The sequence below is a fragment of the Eurypyga helias genome, unplaced genomic scaffold (assembly GCF_000690775.1).
Source record: "Eurypyga helias isolate BGI_N326 unplaced genomic scaffold, ASM69077v1 scaffold16919, whole genome shotgun sequence".
NCBI classification, from domain to species: Eukaryota; Metazoa; Chordata; class Aves; order Eurypygiformes; family Eurypygidae; genus Eurypyga; species Eurypyga helias.
Genome location: NW_010274152.1, coordinates 26,990 through 46,609, shown reverse-complemented (window position 1 = coordinate 46,609; position 19,620 = coordinate 26,990). Strand labels below are relative to the sequence as shown.

General features: G+C 42.5%; 1 protein-coding gene across 1 annotated transcript in view; it reads left to right on the top strand.

The window, feature by feature from the left end:
* Positions 1 to 13,998: 13,998 nt before the first annotated feature.
* Positions 13,999 to 19,620, top strand: part of BCAS1 (breast carcinoma amplified sequence 1) — a gene marked incomplete at its 3' end in the record, with an annotated part of 32,410 nt that continues 26,788 nt past the window's right edge. Inside the window, exons 1-2 of the mRNA XM_010159732.1 lie at positions 13,999 to 14,067; positions 14,169 to 14,250. Of these exons, the coding sequence (XP_010158034.1) occupies positions 13,999 to 14,067; positions 14,169 to 14,250 (151 nt within the window). The remainder of the gene's footprint in view (positions 14,068 to 14,168; positions 14,251 to 19,620) is intronic.

Sequence of the window (19,620 nt, the reverse complement as noted above, 5' to 3'; positions counted from 1 at the left end):
TCATGGGAAGGTAGGTGGATGTCCTGTCCTGCACTCACACAGACTCGTTTGTTGTACGTGGTGTTGCTGGTCAGGATGTTCCGGCCACTTCCAGGTACGGGTCAGTGTTTATGGCCAGGGAGGGCTGACTCGCCTTGCTTACAATCAGCTGTGCCTAGGTCTGTGCTGCTCGCCTTTCACCTCCTCACTGGAGGATTAGAGGAGGCATCCATCGTGTAGTCTCATCCCAAGCCAGTGCTGAAGCTGGTGAGGAGACATGCTTTTCCATCCGGAAGGCATTCCCTTTTGGCACTCTTCCCAAAGGCAAAGTGCAGTCACTCTGTACTAACAAGACCGAGAGGTACTTTCACCCAACCCACATTTGCTTCTGGGCTTTGTTTATCTGATCTATAATTTACTTACTTTTGTGAGCGTTACTCACTCAGCTATCACCTGGATTGTTTTATTGTGTTTCCTCAATGCTGATTTGTAGAGACATGCAAGGCTTTGTGACACTATGGGAATCTGGACAATATTGGCTAGAAATATATAATGGGAGACAATCTTAAAGTTTAGGATGTTATAAATCCATGAAATCCAAGGGAATGTCATTTTGGTCATGTGTCTGTATAATGACCTAGTTCCAAAGAGCCTGTAAAGGGGTATTTTCTAAGTACCACACAGTCACCTCTTCTGCATTAGAAAACCTCTGTCACAGTGATGTCAACACCTCTAGTCCAGTTGCTAATGTACTGCAGAGTACATTGACAGATTAACACAATGTCTGAATTCAAACACATCTGCAGAGGGCAGGGAGGCATCCCCACTGTTTGCCCTTGTAGGAAACGGGCAGCCAGAACATCACCTCTACCATCCAGCGCTTGTCCGGAATTTCAGGTGTTCTGAGGACTGCAGTGGGGCAACAGGTAAAAGAATGTCATTGCATCCAGCCCTGAAGAAGAGGGAAGAAAAGACTTGGCATTAAGTCCTCACCTGAAAAAACCCGCATCCTAGACATTTTCAGGTTAATTTGTGAGGGGACACAATTTAACCAGCTATTGAAAGCAATCCACAGTGTCTGGGGATGTATCTTTGAAATGGGGAATGAACAAACATTTTTGTATTTCTTCAAGTCTTTTTCCTGAAGCCCAAGAACAAGGACTTGAGGTTTGGCATCTCTGAATGCTTGGGAGTCCCTTTGCAGTAATATCTTAGTGCTCCCCGACCCTCTACAAAGGGATGCTGAGCATGTGGTGGGAGGTGAAGTTGTCATTCCATTTTACAAGTGGGCAAAATGAAGCACAAAGTTGAAAGTTACATACAAAATATAAACCCCAAGCCTCAGCCATGGAGGACACGTCAAGTCATACCCTGGTGATCGAATGGCACAGTGTGACAGACAGTAACCCGTCACTCCTGGAGAGCTTCATTTAAATTAGGTGAATTTTACTCATTTAAAGTACAAAAACGGATACATGATTTTGAATCCAGAAGTAATTACTCCAAGCTGCATCAGACCTAGAAATCTTCTAATGGTTTTGGTTCTTTTTTTTACTAATTTTGAACTCAGATGTGAGAAATTAAAATCAACTCATTTCTGCCCCATAAATATTGCTCCTCACTACAAAATCAGCATCTGAGAGCTTTCGTTGCAGCACTGATCGTTTGTGGGAGGAATCACGCTGGGAGGTAGGAGCTGAACGCAATGTCAGAACTGTGGATGAGAGGCACTGGTTAACTGCTGTCTTTATTATGCACAGCTCTCACTTTTGCTTTTGAGGATTTACAGTTTTAATATTTAATTTACTTATGAATTTACTATCTGGTAATACTACCCCTTCAAAATACACAATATTACTGGATTTGAGTACTACTGATTTTACTGATAATGAGTTACAGCTAGACTGCAGATCTCTCGAACTGCAGTATGAACTCTGAATATTTGATAACTCCTCTTCGCCTCCTCTTTATATATTGACATTTTTTTCCACATTCATAGCTAATTTTAAAAAACCCAAACCTGTCACAATGTTTCTAAATCTATTCAAACACAAGAGACTAAAACCAAGCACCCCTGATTCAGTAGAACTAGGAAATCCCAAGATGTGTGTCATATTTCTTTGTACATTAAACGATGGTTTTCATGAGCCACAAGGATTTACAGGAGGTCCTTCCATGCTGCCTGATATTCCTGCTTTGTTTCTCCCAGCGCCTTTGTGTCACGTTCACTATCTGCTGAGCTAATCTGCTGGTGTAGTGTCCCTGGCTTCTGTGGAGCTGTGCCGAAGGACAGGCCCACTCTGTTTAAAGCTGGGAGTTATCCTGAAATAAAGCTTTCGCTTGTAACGATCGAGAACGTGCTGAGTAATACGGCGGGGTCACAGGGTTTAACTGAAGTGCTGAGATGGTGATTTCGGAAAGGGAAAGGGCAGTGCAGGAGCTGGCAGAGGTCACATCTGATATTTCAGTGGAAGCTCATCACCAGTAGTAGCAATAAAATTATGTAATGTTCTTATACTTCACAGCCATTCACTGAAATTGTTTCCTTAATAATTCAAAGCTTTTATCCCTTCAGTGGGATATCCATGCTTATGTTTTCACTTGACAGCAGTTTAGCAAATCATATTCTTCCAGGAAGAAAAATTGACTCCAGCTGTCCTAATCCTGCAGTGACCTAAGGGGCCTCTCCTGAGCTGAAGAGGAGTATTAACTCTGCACACGGCAGCAGCTGCAGGAATTCACAGCTGGAGTTGTTTGTAGAGCTTTCCCAGACCAAGCCCTGTGAGCACGAAGCATCAAAACAAGGTGTGTAAGAGGCCAGTCAATATTGTTTTCTTGGGAAAAGTCCAAAGAAAAGAAAAGAAAATTCGGGCATTTTCCTCAGCCCAAAGCTGTGAGGGTGGCTGGTGGTGAAATAGAGGTCTAAAATCAACACCGTGACAGAAAGGCAGGGCTGCCCACACCACTTCACCTTCATGGCACTTGCCACCAGGCATTGCCAAGCCCAAACCTGACCATGGGGACTTGTCCTCTGTCTGAACACCAGCACTTACACCCCATCGTCTGCTGGTACAGCCTTGACCTCACGCCTGGCTCCTCGTTAGGACAGAAAAGCATCATAGACATGATCCACGTAGATCAAGCACCCTCTTAAAGGTAATTGCTTCTCCTACTGCTGACGCTGCTGCAGGTTCATGCTAATTGTGACTGGGCTAGTTTCTCACTAAAGTGAAGAATGAAAGACATGGTCTACAATAAGCCCTTTTTCCCCTACTTTTTAGTAAGCCAAGCTCCTCACATCTTGTATTTCAAGCTTGAGAAGGGGTGGGGTGATAGACTGATGAGGGGGGAAGGACGGTCAGCAGGCTTCAAAGCTGTGACAGCTGGTGAAAGTCCTGACCCAGCCTTTGCAGCAGCTGTATTAATGAAGTGAAATATTTAACATAGTATTGTTATCACCAGTGCATATGTAATGGAAACATAAAATGCTCATACAGGAGAATAATTGTGGTCCAAATGCCAGTCCCTCCCACCAAGGCACTTTGTATACAACAACCCTCTGTTTCTATCCTGACACAGTAACCTTTTATCTGTTCTAGAAGCTCCCACATGAAGAAATAGCTCGTATATATTTTGTAATTCTCTCTCTTTAAAAAAATACTCACAGCAGGAACCTGGGTTTTTGATTTTTTTTTTGTTGTGATGGGGGAAGGAGAGAAAATAACAGCTTACCAGTTCCCTTCCTACATCAACACTGTGAACCACAGTCAGTGTCTGATTTTTCAACTAGAGGTTGAAAAATCATGTTCAGGCTCTTTCTGGTAAGCAGCATGAGCGCATGTTTCTCATTCAGCATGGTGTTCCAGCTGAGGAGTGTGAACCAAATTCTGCTTTCACACGAGCGTGAATCTGGAGGGATTCCACTGGGGGTGGTGGAGTTGTTTCAGAGGGACCACAGTAACTCAGGCTGCAGCCTCGCTCGCGGTCCCCGCTGAGAGGTATGGGGAGCATGGTAGTAATTACTGATGATTCTGCTTCCCTGGAGCTGCCCACGCTGAAGCAATTATTCTCTCCTTTTCATTACCCATTCAGACCACATTGGCTAAATACAAGACAGATTCAGCAATTAATATGGACTCTGTAAGAGACAGTGGGGAAAACCTACTTGCTGAAAATATAATTCTTCAGTAATCGCTAGGAATCGCTAACTGTAAAGGCGCCAGATCCAATAAAGATTAAAACTTAAGCAGAACTTAAGCAGAAACAGTTTTCCCTGTAACTCTTGAGTCAGGCATTTCAGGTTTGGAGGCACATGAGTTCAGATGTGCTTTTCTTTGCCTAGTTCCAAACAGCACCTGCTCTCCGAACGATGGGGATGCTTGTGCTGGTAGTGTGATGTGTCTGACTCAAGAATGCCAGCATCTTATTTTGGGGTATGTCTGTTGTTGAAGCCCCATGTCTGTAACAATTTCAATCATTGCACCACCTCTGAGTTTCTCGAAATCTGCTCTACAGTGGGTGACATTTACCTGGCAGATCTGAACCTCAGAGGTCCCACTCCAAGTTTCCTAGAAATGCCAGGTTACATCTGAAGACTAAGAGCTGCTGTGTCGTTTGCCATCTGCACTGCCGTGTCAGACAGGACAGTGTCTCCTTTTCTTCTGAAATGACTGTGCCAGCATGCAAAAGCTCTCACTGCCAGGACAGCCTTCCCTGAAACATGGTACCAAATTATGTGTTCGGCCAACATTTTCATTGGGGAAAATTCCCACTGGGAAATTCAGATCGTACTAAATATGGTTTGAATGTTCAGATTAAGCTGAAACCACAGAATGGTGGAAAGGGAGATGGTTATGTAGTTCTTGATGGATTTATTGGATATTCATGACAAACAATGCGATGTCACCAACCCCATTTACTTTGGTGTCTGCTTCTTCCCAGGAATCTGGAAGGAATCACCTGCTTCAGACATGCAACTCTGCTGGATCCTTGTACCTCAGCCTGTTTCTCTGACCAAAGACAGAAATGCACCCAATTTACCCCTTCCACCATCTTCTTGGAAAGGAATGAGATTGAACTCAATGAACTTGGAATTTTTCACTGTAAACAAAGCATCTTTTATTTCACAACTCATCCCTCTTTTTGGCTCAGTGCAGGGCAAACCCAGCAGACCTCAGAGGCAGGTGTGTCACCCATCGGGTAGTCGGTCTAAACCTGCCCAGGTGCTGAGGGCAGGTGGGTCCTGCAGGAGCTGGCTCGGCTCAGGGATTTAGGTGGCTCACACGACTCTCCCTGCTTGGAATCCGGGGCAAATTAAGCAATGCAAATGTTAGACTGGTCCTCGCTCATCAGAAAGAAAAAGGAAGTCCATGATTCACTCCATCCATCCTCTTGGGACTGAAACAGGAAAGGCTGAGTCAAAGCTTCATTTGTGTTTTGTCTGAAACTGTTAGAATTTGACTGGAGTTGTGCCTAATTTATTTTCCTCAGCTGTTCTCCTGCAGGTTCCTTCTCTCAGCTCTCTCTAGTGTCGCTAAGGGTGTATTGCTGCTCACCCCTCCAGCTCTGCTAAATAAACCTTGACAGTAACAGCCAGATGGAAGCCCTCACCTTGAATTAACACTTCAGCCCCTTTCAAGATGACATATAGCAAAAGGAGATGTGAATATAGACCAATATTAATCTGTTCTTCAATTGTCAGCGTCTGGATGGCGTTGGCTCTCATTCTGGACAGTAATAGAAGAAGCTGGCTAATGATATATAATTGTTGGGAGCTCTGTGCCATTAATTAACAGGAAGTTTTATGCAGCTGTCAGATGCACAAGTTGAGCATTTTCTGCAGGGGAGAAAGATTTATTTGGTGACAGTTTCATTCTAGATTTTTGATGGAAAAAATAGCATTTTGATCACTGAAAAATTATGAAAGAAGTACACAGTTGCCTGTGCTTTGGAGAGGATTCTCCTCGGGGCCTGTCATCCTTCTGCTGCCACCCAGCTAAATAATTCCCAAGCGTGAGGCAAAACAAAACTCACTGTGTGCATCCCTGGTCTGTCCTTGATGAATACATGGGATGTCTTTGAAATGGCTGCAGAAGAGTAATAAAACCAGAACTGAAATATGCCTCAAAGAATGGATAGATAATTGTCCATTAGGATCACATAACTGGGAAAAATTAAATCGGTATAAACCTCGCTTTGATCTCTCTAATTTAATAAGGTTACACCAATGTAATCAAGAAAAGCATCTCAGCGACTGCACATCAGATTAGCTCTCAGTATAATTGCACTGATGTTGGAGGAGTCACAGCAGAAAGACATTTCTTCTGATATTTGCTTGCTGTAAGTGCTGCCAAACCAGGTCAGAGAAGGATGAGCTACGAGAAAGAGGGGAGGGAGAAAAGGCTTTGATCTCAACCCAAATAGCCTTGATACCATGGAAAGATGCATGGGGACACTGAGAGTTCACATTGCCTTGTTGCAAGTATCCAACTCAGGTGCCAAAATTCAGGGATCAGACTTGAGAGAGAAGGGCATTTCAGCTGGGTGTCACAACCACCCCCTGATTTGTCCAGATTAACACAGATTCACAGCACAGCCTATGTAGTATCCAAAGGAGATTGGTCCCCTCACTTCAGCACTTATGTTAAATGCCCAAAGCTAGGCAGTGACCTTTTCTTGTAAAATTATTCCTGCCCAATTCAAGTCAGGAAGGGGAAAAAATGCCTGCATGAATAATAGCAAACACAATTCTGTGGAAAATAAAGGAAAGAGTACAAACATCCTTCAGCAATACTGCCATCTGTTTGGGCTCAATCCTAAGAATAACCTTGTTTGAGGAAAAGGAGTATTTTTATTCTTATATTCACAGCACATGCCATAATGTGAAGTATATGATAATCTGAATTATTGGATATCAATTCAGTTTTTAAGATTGAATTTGATTACTTTTTAGGGGCAAATAGCTGCATGGAAATCAAAATATGGTGCAAACATATACTAAATCTTAATGACATTGTCTTAAAGAAATTAAGTATTTCTGGATTTAAATATTTACATCTTACATTACAAAATTATTTTATTATAATAATCAAACCAAAGGAGAAAGACCAAAAAATACAAAAACTGAATTAAAACTAGTCCAGAGCCACTGAATGGGTGACTGGTTTTGTAGCCAGGTTGGTATTTTGTGCCTTAACCCACAGATAAGTTTTGTTGCCACTGCCACATGTCCCATCCAGAGGCCATTCCCAAAATCAAATTCTTTCTCTGGACAGGATTATAAGGCTGAACTTGTGGGTTATCATCTGAGCTTGTAGGCAAAGATTTGCAATATCTAAGGTGATAAGGAAAAAATGGTAAAGCTGCTTGACCACATGCTTGAAGACCTGGGGGAATCAGAATATCCACTCCTCCCCTGCACTGCTGAGCTGGTGGATATAATCAGAAGCTCTGTTTTCACGCTTATAGCCTCTTCATTATCCTCTGAAGCATCTGACACTGCCAGCACATCACCCTTGTCACAGATCAGTGTCTTTATCATGGCTAATAACAGAATTATATTTAAAACCATAAAGCAACACAGAAATAAACATGCTATCTGGATGATATGAGCAAGTATATAGGGAAAAGGATTCCGGAGATTGCACTGGATTCCAGTTTATGTGAATGTTGAGACATACACTGTGCAACAACATACTACTTGAAACAAGCTGATTAATACATTTGAACATTTGAAGCTGACAGACAAGTGATCTATGTACACCAGGCTTGGATGAAAGGAAGCCTAAAGAGAACTTCTGGGAACCCCTGGCCTCGGGATATTTCATTAATGATTAAGGAGAGGCTGACATTGTGCTTTTAGTATCTTCACACCACGACAGTGTTAACAGCATTGCTGCTGTCACCCGGTATGCTGGGGAAGACCCGTGCAGCAGGAGCTCCAGACAGTCCCCAGCCTGGCTTATGGTATCACCCTGTGTGAGTCTTTCACAACTCTTTCCTCTCGCTTTCTCAAACGATAAAATAAGGAATTTTTGTTGCTATTACGACAGTCTGTGGGAATCCCGGTTCCCCAAACCAAGTTTTATTGGCTGAGGTGGTGTGAAAACTTGAAATAAAAAGCCTTTCCCTGCTCCAGACACCCCCAGTCTGAGTGTGGGCTTAGTGACTCATGTAAGGGAGCAGTAAATTGTGACAATAGCTTTAAAATACACTTAGTTTATACATAATGGAAGGATACTGAGTTCCACTTTGACTAGAGCAAACAGTCATGTCATTAAATGTACTTTGTCTTTTTCTGCCATTGGGGGAAAGATCTGTATCTGGAAGGGGCTTTTAGGTGTCCAGTACAACGTGACTGCCCCAAAGCCACATGGTCGAGTGTGCATTTGAACAGGCTTGGGTGGCCAGAACACTCAGGAACAGAAAATGTTTCAGGGGCTGGGGAGGTGGACTACTCCACCCCTCTGTGTGTTTGCACCCAGTGTTTGTGAGCACTCCCTGGGCTGATTACAGGAGGCAGAGGTAGGGGCAGGGGCAGAGCTGCCAGGACTGGGCAGGCAGTACCTTGCGCTGACCAGCTCCAGCTCCCAGGGGTGCTGGGTGCCCTGGCTGCCCTCCCCCAGGTAACTCCTGCTGCTGTTGGTTTGGCTTTTCTTGCGTTTTGCTTTTCCTTTTCCTCTGCTGCCACTTCTGTCCCACGCTGAGCTCAGTCCTGCATGTGCTCTTGTGCTAAATGACCTGGATTGCTCCTGTAAGCGCTTGGCTTATTTGATGTGGGCTTTAAAGTGCAAAGTTGCCCTTCTGGTGCACTGGCTTTTTCTGCAAAAGGACATGAAAATAAGATCAGCTTTCTGACAGAGCGTTTTCTACCAGCCAGGTTGGGATTGTTCACGCTTGTGGCATTGTGGAACAGCTCCTTCCCTGACAGCCTAGGGTGTGAACGTTTGAACTATTTTGCTTTTCACATTGGCTACAAGGCAGAGTGGCTGAAATAATTATATTAAAAACTGTCCCTAGTGCCTTAAGGACTGTAATTCTGCATGTCCTGCATGCACGGTCAGCTGCCAGGTTGCTATTCAAGTTGTTCTTGGGTGTTTCTTGTTTGCTCTGGGTGTGTCATCTCAATCCTTCCTTCTCCTGTCCACTACTGTCTGTTGTGTGTCCATTTCTCCTCCTTGACCACTGACAACGCTCAGATGCACTTGTCTCCTGGTTCCATCATACCCAACACGTGTCTGAGTTATCTTTTTCTGCAGGAGAGCAATTGAGAGCTGCGCTGAAGGAAGGTAAGGAGACTTTCTAAAACCCTATCCTATTACGAGTCTTTCCACATGAATCAGAGCAGGAGCTTCTGCCTTTCTGTCTGGACACTGACTGACATGTCCCCATGTTCACCACTTTTCCAAGAGGCAGGGTAAAGGACAGGGACATACTAGAGAGGATCCAGACCTTGCCTTGCAGCCACAAGGCTGCTTATGCATGAATTAATTCGTGTTAGGTCCGTCCTCTGCTGCTGGAATATACGTGAGTATTTAAGTCTTGCCCCGACACCTGCAGAGTGGACATACCTGTAATGAAGTGAGATGCAAAGAGAACTAAGTAAAGTTAATTATTTTTTTCCGCTATTTAAGTACAACCTATGGCAAGTTTTAGTGAGGAATAATTGTGTACTTTTTATACTAGCAGACACTGTGACACGGGCATTTGGAGTATTCTGCGTTGGTCAATACATTAGGAGGGTCAGGCTCATCTGGCTTTAGCCAGAGTACACAGTAGATGATGGATTTTGTTGTAATTTTCTCTCATAGGTTTCACAGCTTTTACCAGGACCAAAACAATGATCTTTGAGAGAAAAAGGAGAACTTTACCAAGCCTTAGGCTCATGCTTGGGGCACACTATGGCTCATATAAAGTTAAAAAATAATCTAAACCATACAATTTTATTTTGGATTATTTTCTGCATTACAATAGAAGCAGTGAAGCATAATTTGGGAAAGGAACTGTTACAGAGCTGTGTCTGATCTGGAGGCTGGTAGTTCATGTTCTTTTTAAACCAGTCAGGCTGCATTCCAGCTCGTGTGAATGAGCCTCCCCCCCACCGAGGATATTATCCTTGAGACTCAATAGCAAAATCTGCCTCGAGAAAGGAAGCCTAAGGATGAGAATGAGCTTACTCTGGTTCCTCTCGACTTTTGAGGAGTTTCTTCTCATTTTGAAGAAAAGGTTCTTGTGTCAGGACCACCTCTTTTCCCTTCCTAATCCCCCAAAATTGTCTTGTCTCTGAAACATTGACAAATCTCTCCTCATAGACATCTTGCCAACAACACCTCCCTGGTCTAGTGGAGGTTTGCTCCATCCTCACAGCTTACAAGAGAGACCCGTTTTGTGCTTTTCAGACGTAGAACAAAGGGCTCAAATAGGTCCTGCCTGGTGATTGTACCAGTAACAAATAACCGAGATTAATAACCAAAGACCGAAACCACCCAACGGAGAGAGGAAGTCAGTATCCCAAGAGACAGTGCCGTTCCCAGATGGACAGAGGTCCTCAGGGGCAGATGATGGTTGATTCTGCCTGCTGGGTACACTCATGTGGCCAGATCCTGAGAGCTCCCCAAGGCTCGCAGTTCTTGGGCAAGTCCCTGCACCCTGGGCATCCTCAGCATCTTATGGAAGTCCGTTTGCTTGTGTGAGAGGATTTTAGCTGGGTGCCAAAATGGGGCTTGGAGCTTAGCTTTTGGCAGCTCACCTTCAAAATAGTGATCTTTGTAAATGTATTGGTGAAAAAAAGACACGAAATGAGAGACTTGTGGGAGCCCCTTATTTTTCCTAAAACCACCTTGGCTCCGCATTTAATAACTCGCTTTGAGAGATGGTGTTTCAAATGAGAGAAAAATGGATTTGGTAGTGTACAGACCTGAGGACTTTGGGGAAAATGTAACCGTTTCATGTTAATGATGAGCTGGAGCAGAGCTCATTTAGGTAAATCTAGAGCCCCAGATGGATGCAATACCGTGCAATAGTGTCTGCAGCTGCAGTTTCTGGATGCGATGGCAGAAGCAAATACCTGTGACATTACTTGCTTGGAAACTTGGAGCTCTGCAAATTTGATACCATTTTGGAAGTGTGTATTAGCACTTCTGCTGATACTCGGTTTTGTCTATAGGTGGCAGTGACCTTTCATTTTTTCTGTAAAATAGGGCAGAAGCATACATACATATGTCTTCCTAATTTCACTGAAGAATCTGGCCAGGGCTCTGAAGCTGTGCCATTTACTGAGCTCTGCACCCAGAGGAATGGCCACAGGCTTGTCACCTTTCTTCAGTAGCCCCTTTGTCCCAGAGCATGCCAAATGCGTAGTTGTAATACTGCTCACACAATGCAAACATCAGTGCAAGACAATAATCTATTACTGTTGCAAGGAGGGAAAATGTCTTAAGACATATATGTGCATGATGGAGAACTGCATTTGGTGTTTTGGGACCGTATTCTCAAGAGGGTTATATAGCCAGTTTGTCCCATTTTTAGCAAAGTCTTCAAGTCTTGTCTGGCTTTCTATGAGAGGGAAGGTTCTGCTGAGTGAAAAACTTTAAAAATTCCACATGACCACTGCGTGTGTTTTATTTCAGTGAGAATTATCAACCTGATTGTAGAGAATGGTAATTTCTCTAGAGCAAAATATGCCAGAGATCGGAGTCTGTGATCTCTGCTCTGTATCAGCTAAAGATAACTCACCTGACATGAGTAGAGCTGCATCAACAGAAACTGGATTAATTGAGAATCAAGCCACAAATCATTGTCAAAATAATAATAATAAAAAAGAATGTGCTTCTCTCACCCCCCACAGATATGAGCTGATTTTACAGCACATGTGAAAAAGGAAGACATAACCTGCAAATATTCCATCTCCTGCTTAAGTTGCCTCCTGGCATGAACCAGGCGGCCTTATGAATTGAAAACAAAAGTAAATCCTCCAGATTCAACCAGATACTAAATTTACCAGCAAGACTAAGCAGTAGGATTTGAATCTCGTTTTCTTCTCTTCCAATCGGACAATGCTTAAAGTTGCTAGGAAACAGAATTACATAGCAAGGACAAGAGGCCATTGTACATCCATGGGGAAATGTTGGCTGGTTTCCACCAGAAATCAGAAGTTCTGATATATAGTGGAAATATCAGCTGAGAAGATAAAACCCCTGTAAAATAACTCTGCACTCTGAATTCAAGGCTCAGTCCTACAGCCACTACTTATGCAGCAATTCTCAGCAGTGCACGACTGCAGTTCGTATTTCGGCATCAGTGGGGGCTGTGGTGTCCAGAGCGGCACTAGGCACTTAGCAGAGAACAATCACCATCTCTGGAGAGAGCCCCAGCTTGGATTTTACATCAGCTAGGATGCAGCATAAAACAGAAGCCAGATCTGGACCATCCCTGTAAAGCAAAGGTTAGGAAGAACCCCCAACCAGCCTGAGCTCTGTACACAGTAACTGGACACAGACACGTGGGGCTGTGGGCTGAAAGAAAAGCTGCCCCCAGTTCTCCCATCCAGATGCTGGTGAACATGTTTTAGCAAAACTACTCTTCCTTCTTTTCCATAATAGCCAAGAGTTGTTTAATTAAAACAGTAAACAAGTTGCTGTCATCCATACCTCTGCAGCTTCACTGATTCAGGCAGGCATAAACCACAGCAACAGCAAAACAGAAGAGCCCATGGTGGCTGTGCAGGACATCCAACAGGATGTCCACCTTCCACCTTCCTCTTTTTGGAGACCTTCCTCTTTCAAGGTGTGGCTCAGAATAGTTTCTCCTTATCAATTATTTGTCTAGCTTTAAGAACATATATACATACATATCCTGGGCGAAAGTCAGCAGGACCCTTCCTCTGCACTTCAGTCTGGTTTGCCCTTTAACCATGTTGCAGGGAGTGTGGTTGGCCCAAAAAATGTACAGTCCTAAAACATAGCAAGTTCAGAGGGTACATAAATGTATTTTAAAGTAAGGGGAAGAAAAAAAAAAAAGAAAACCCAAGCAAAACAATAAAAAAACCCCAGCAGGTTTATGTGTACTTGTACATAGGAAAGATAGGAAAGAGGCTAAAATGGAATTGAACACACTGCTGCTGAAACAAACTTCAGAGAAATCAGAATAGCTTCATTAAATGTTGAATTATCTAATGGACTAATAGCAATTAACTGGATAAGATTATGCCTGGATTGTTGTCAGAGCTGTGACTCCAGCAAGTAAGAACATAGGCAAGACATTTCAGACTGAGTAGCCTGGGTATCAGTAGTGCTGCACCTGTGGCAACACAAGATGCTCAAAAAGCACAGCCAGGACCACAGATGCACAGATCCACCAATGCTGCGGTGGCTGCTCGGCGTCGTCTCTGACTTGGTGCAGCGGCAGTCTCAGCAGTGCTCGAACTAGCCAAGGATATGTAGCTCAGTTACTTCTGCGAGCTGCAGGCAACTGGTGAAGCTGTCTAGAGCAGGTCAAATACTTCCACAACCACAGGCGAGAATTTCTCCCAGAGGATTTGTTATACGCAACTGCAAGACTTACAGGGCTTAATTTTCAGAGTTTACATGCATGATGTCTTTCCACGCTGCCTCTTTTCTATTTCCAAATGAAAACCAAACAAAAATACAGAACCCCACCAAGCTGCTGATATTTATTCATCTATTTTGGTCTTTGTCACATTATTCTGCTACTAACTCAGTGTTACTGCGTACTAATGAATGATGCAGGTGTGACTGAATCCAGTTTTCCCCAACAAACAAGAAAAGTTTGTTTGTACCATTTTTAGTGAGCAGCTGGGAGCCCCTATGCATAACTGGGTTTGAGTAAGACTGGTTGGTGCAGGCTGATGACTTGGGCAGGTGGGGCTTATCTGGAATTCAAACAGCCTGTCGAAGTCTGTCACCATTGGCTGTCTCTTAATTTGAATTAGGCAGTCAATTCCTATTAATGAGAAAGAAAGAGGTTTTTTGGGGCTTTTTTCTCTTCTACCTTCCAGGAGCCATGGGGAATACAATGAGCCTCCCTGAGGAAGCTGAAGAAGACAATACATGCACAGTCAAGAGTTATCAGGTAAGAGCTGCCTGCTCTCATCTTCCCTGGCTATTGCATACTGCAGTTTTCAGATCCCATGATGTACCCAGTCCTAAGAACTGTATCATTTTCTATTTCAGCCTCTATCTGAATCACCTGACAATATTAAAAATGGATCTGTTGCATTTGTTCAGAATCATTCTCCTGCAATGAATGGTGAAGGTATGTACCAGGAAAGGGTGGCATGTTGGCACTTCTTTTGCCACCAGACAGGCTGAGAGAGGTTTGTGCTGAGGCATTGACAAATTTTGGTGCATGGTCTTGAATTAAAATTAATTACACTATTTTCTGGGGCTGTTTTAAGCAGCTTGCAGAATTTTCTTTTGTTAATGCTAAAGTTCTTTGCAAGCTGGTTACAAAAAAATGAAATAAAATGAAAAATAAAATCCAGGCCCTACTTACGTTCTTATCCACAAGATTCTAGAGTCTTATAAACTATCTCAGCATCTTTTTGTGAAACTACATTTCTGATCCTTTCAGTGGCAATTTCAACAAATGACAAGTAGAAAAGCGAGCACCTTTTTTTCATCTAATCTATCTTGTTCTCCCATTTCCAGTCCTGTATTATAGAGTAGGTGTATTGCTTTGACTTCCAAGATACTGAAAACTGTTTGTGAACAATGAAATATGTATAGGGATATTTTGTCCTGTTTGTCATTTAGAAAAAGTGATTGGCTGGGAAAATGCACTGTAAGGTGTTGAGATGTTGCTATGGCATAATTACCTATGGACCAGAGGTTTTGCGGTGAAATGCCACCTCTGATCCTGAGCTGGCTCTTAGTGGTACCTTTCATAGATAGAAATCTATCTTGCTCTTATCTTAGAGGTAGGAGGCCTTCTTGAAGAGAGCAAAGTGTGGCTGATTTGCAGCGAGATCTTTGTGTACAAAGCTAATAGTAATTATAGCACCCTAATAGCAATTTATAGAGTTAGGTAAGTGGCAGCTGGGAATGCAGCATGGCTGACAACACTGTTAACAAGAGGTCAGTCCTATTCACCAGAACTTATTCAAACTGTGTCATGAGGCTGATGTTGCAACCCTGACCACTTCTCTCCCATTCCTGTTATAAGATTTATTGGGTATTACTCAGCTATTGCCAGGGCAGCAAGAGCATGGCAAGGAGGGGCACGATGACTTGTTTCTTTCTCCGTACACTAATGGAATGAAATCAATATGCCCCTGTTATGTTTAAAATGTGGGTGTTGGTGTAGAAGTTGAATGGTTGGTGGGGGTATGGGTAAATCACCACTCAGTAAGTGTGTTCCATTTCAGACCCCTTTGGGTGGTTTTCATGGCAGGACAGTGCTGGGTTTTTGAGCGATCCCACCAGTGGCAGGCTGCACCCTGGGCTCCTCATGGAAAGGTGCCTGTTAGGAGCTGAGCCCCACTTCCAGTGTTGACATATGGAGAATCTGCTGTGAACTAAGTGTTCTGAGCATTAAAAATTTGGCTCCAAGTAATTTTGAAAAGTTATCTCCACATATTCCTGGCCAATTGCTCTCATCCAGACGTGTGTCTCTCCTCACCTTTCAGCAACTCATTAATTACTTCTTCCACCTCTTGATGGCTTTGGAGCCTTTTTCAGCAGCATTCAGGCAGAAGCCATTTGGAGCAGTGTTGCTTCACTTCATCTCTGCATATTCAGCCGTGTTAATTTTATCAGTGTTCTTCTGGCATTGGATTTCTTTCTGTTTTCAGAACACAATAAAAAAAACCCAGTTTTTTCCAATCTCTGTGAGGAAAGAAAATAATATTTTATTATGCATTCTTAAGAGAATCCTCTCAGTCTGTTACATCCAGTTGAAAAACCTAAGCTTAGACAAAAATAATCAAGGACTGGTATGGTAAGATGCAGATGGTACTGATTACAGTTCAGAATCTCTGTTCCATGGCTAATTTCCTAATGCCATCTAGCTAGTCAGTTTAAACGACTGCCTACTAGAAAATAAAAGCCCGTAACTGTGTGTTTCTCTGATGGTATAAAGCAGCAGAGTTCTGGGAAGTAAATAAAACCCAGATGACTTACACTGGCTGAGGACCTAGAAAATAAGTATACATTTTAGTCTTAATATATAAAATGAAGCATATGGCATTGTTTTACTTAAATGGATTATCTAGTTAATGTAACTACTAAATCAGTTTAAGTAGCAAGTTGAAAAATTGGACTGTCCTGTGTTGATACTACTCTTTTTTTTAACTTTATTATTGTTTAAAAAGCAGTTAAAATTATTAACTAATTAGATACCACTGAAATCTCACTGGTTTGTATAATCAAGGTCTTGGTGAAATAAAGTGCAAGGCCTGTTTGGAGGCAGAAGTTATTCCTATAGAAAATGTAGTAGATAGTATTTCTAAAATTTAATAATGCAAGAAATAGTACTCTAATCTATTTTTATGGCTATAAAGTGAGCACCTCTGGAGAAGACAAGGGCTGCAAAAAAAGGCAAGTGAAGCAAGAGGATTTTATTAATGTGTAAGATGTATGTTTGTGGTCTTTGTCTTGTTAGTTTGCATTTCTGTGATTGCCAGTGATCTGACCATGTGCTGTGCATTAAATGGTGTAGTTGATAAATGAGTCTATGAAATCTGTATCTGCTAATATAATGGAAAAAAAAAAAGAATCTAGAGAGTTAACTTAATATGACCAGAGGAAGTAATGTTATTTGGAAGAGCCTCATCACCATCTGCTTCACATCTGGGTGAGCAGATTGGTGACTTGTTCCCTGCATTTGCTGCTTCTGCTCAAACAAGCTGACAGATGTGGGGACTTAGGGATTCTTTCCATGACTTGCCTTTCCTGCTCCAATTGATTACCAGGGCTGCAGACACTGCACAGAGTGCTAGCATCCACCTTCGCCTGTAATGCCATTTAAATAGCTGTGGTGCCTCTACTGCTACTTCATGGCACATTGCTTTGCAGGTGAAGAGATACCAAACTTGAGCCTGACTTCTCCTTGTGTTTTGTGTTGGCCTTTTTGAGCTTTCAGTAATGTCAGCACTTGGTGGACAATGGATAAAGGGAAGAAGGCCAGAGCTAAAAGCTGTGTATCTCCCAGATTTGCACTGTATAGAGCAGAAATGTATCAGGAAGGCAAAATGGGAAAAATTGTTTCTATTTGGGTGACAGTTACATGCAGATTAGAATGATGGCATGCTCACAAAAAGAAAGATTACACAAGGAATAAAAGCTCAGTTAAGATGCAGCTCCTTTGTTCCAGAGCGTAAGTTCTCAGCAAATCCTGCTTCTAGCCCATATCTAACAGAAATGGGTGCATTGCAAGAACTCTGTGTGCCTGTAAGGTGTGAAACACAATGCCTTTTACTTTGTTGTTTGGTGGTTTGTTTTTTTTTTTTAAGAATGGTCATTACTATTCTTGCTGCTAGTCCTTCTTCACCCATTTCTATTAATTTTGGCAAATCTGCTAGGTAAATAACAATGCTAGTTAACTTAGTGGAACAAAATTACTCTTAGAGCATATGTACTGTCAACTTTATTTGCATGGAATAGTTGAGCAAGATTGCAAAAGAATATTAGTACGTTTCTCTTTTATGAATGGGCAAAAATGTCTTATTTTGTAGTTCTCTAATGTGTCTGAAAACTCATTTAGTCTTGTCACAACAATTTTTGGGGGTCTCCCACACAAACATGAGGTATTCCTGAAGATTTGAAAATTCCACCTCCACTGTAGCATTATGATACCAACTGAGTTCTGAATAACAGAAGGAAAAATTAACCTACCCCATATCTATAAAAATATGCCAGAAATGTAAATTAGAATTTCTTTTGTGGCTGTGATTTTAGATTTTGAAGCCTAGTATTTGCTGCAGTAACTCATTCAGGAGTGTATAATCCATTGTGCTGGCCTACACTGATGGACCTTTTAGTGCCAAATGTTGCCTTGTAGCCCTTAATGGTTCCTTCATGGTCATTAAAATCTACTGTCTCCATGATTATCTGGTTCCCCCGAGTTCAGAAAATGCTGTGGTACTATAACTACATTGCTAAGTAAAATATCTGTTTGACTATTTTGAATACAAGCCAGTTGGAAAGATACTAAAATCGTATTTGTAGCTAATGTTTTGCACTGTTCAGTTTTGTAAAAACTCATTTTTTCTATTGTCAAAAGCAACAACATCAGCAAGCACTTTTTCCTAGCATTTATTTTATGGCATGTTTGCATGCTAGTGGCCTGCAGGAGATGTCTATGCTGAGGACCTTGCCAATTCAAGTTGTTCCTCATCCAACAGCAAAAAAGTTATGTGCACTATAGGAGTCAGCAGGATAAACAGGAGGTGAGAAGCTGCCAATGTAAGACATCACAAGACCTTATTTTCTATATTCTTTACATGTAAATATTAGCCATGAGGGTGGATATAGCTGCTGAAACCAGACTAGCAGTCAAAGGCTAAGGAAAGGAGCATGTTTTAAGAAAGCATGTGAAGGATTTAACTTGGGCAAATTGAACATCAGAAATAGATGCCTACCTAGCACATGGCTTAGGCTGCTGCCAGGAATAAAAAGAGCAAACTAAGCTTCAGAGAAAATGAGGTTATAGTGGAGGAGGAGGGAAGACAGTCTGGAAGTGCTGGACAGAATTGCTCTTGGTCCCACTTCAGGGAATTTGGCTGCCATCTGTTATGTGCACCAGGCTGAAGGCTGGTTCTAGTCCCAGCAATGAGCAAAAGCAAATCAGCTGACAAAAGTTTGGGCAGCACTTTCATTCATGTGGGACTGGTGGCTCTGAATTTCCTTTCATGTCAGGTGCATACTCAGGGTTCCAGCCCACATCTGCCGTTCCCTGGTCAAGTGCTGCTTCTTGGTCCCAACACATGTGAAACGAGCGCCTGCAGTGAGGCACCTTATGCCGAAGTTTTCTGGGCTCTGCTGCCTGCACGTGCTGTTCTGGGTACAGTAGATCCAATAATGAACAGTAAGAATTCCATACCTATATGGTCAGTTTTGCAGCTCACGTGGTCAGCCTAAAGGCTGGGCTCGCCTTGGGGCTTTGTCCATTATGGTATTTTATTTGCTGGCTCTGTCTATTAAAACCTGAGCGCTTGCTTTTTAAAATTCATTGCAAATTCTGTAGACTTGGTCCTGTTCTATGTCAGCAAATAGTACTGTTCTTCATTCTCAGCCTATGGAAGTACTTAAAATGCTAAAGTCAAGGATCTGAAACAAAGGGGGAGAAAGTCTGTCAGCAATTACTTCTGAGCAGGGAAATGGTATTGACATAACATTGCACTACCCATTAGTCTTCTCTGTACGGTTTTTCTTGCAAGTCAAGAAAAGTCTGTCTAGTTTACCAAATTTCAGAAAAAATATCTTTATTTTGTGTGCTCTTACAGAAGAGGCACTTCTGCTGCTATAGTATTGCCTTTTTAACATATCCGGATGAAGTGAAAGGGAAGGAAGCACAAACCTTCCGTAGTGTGACTGTCTTTTGGTAAATACTTGAGAGGAAAATGCCTGTGTAGTGGTAGTATGAAATGCATTCTCACAGCAGTGCTCTAGATTGTATATCAATTTT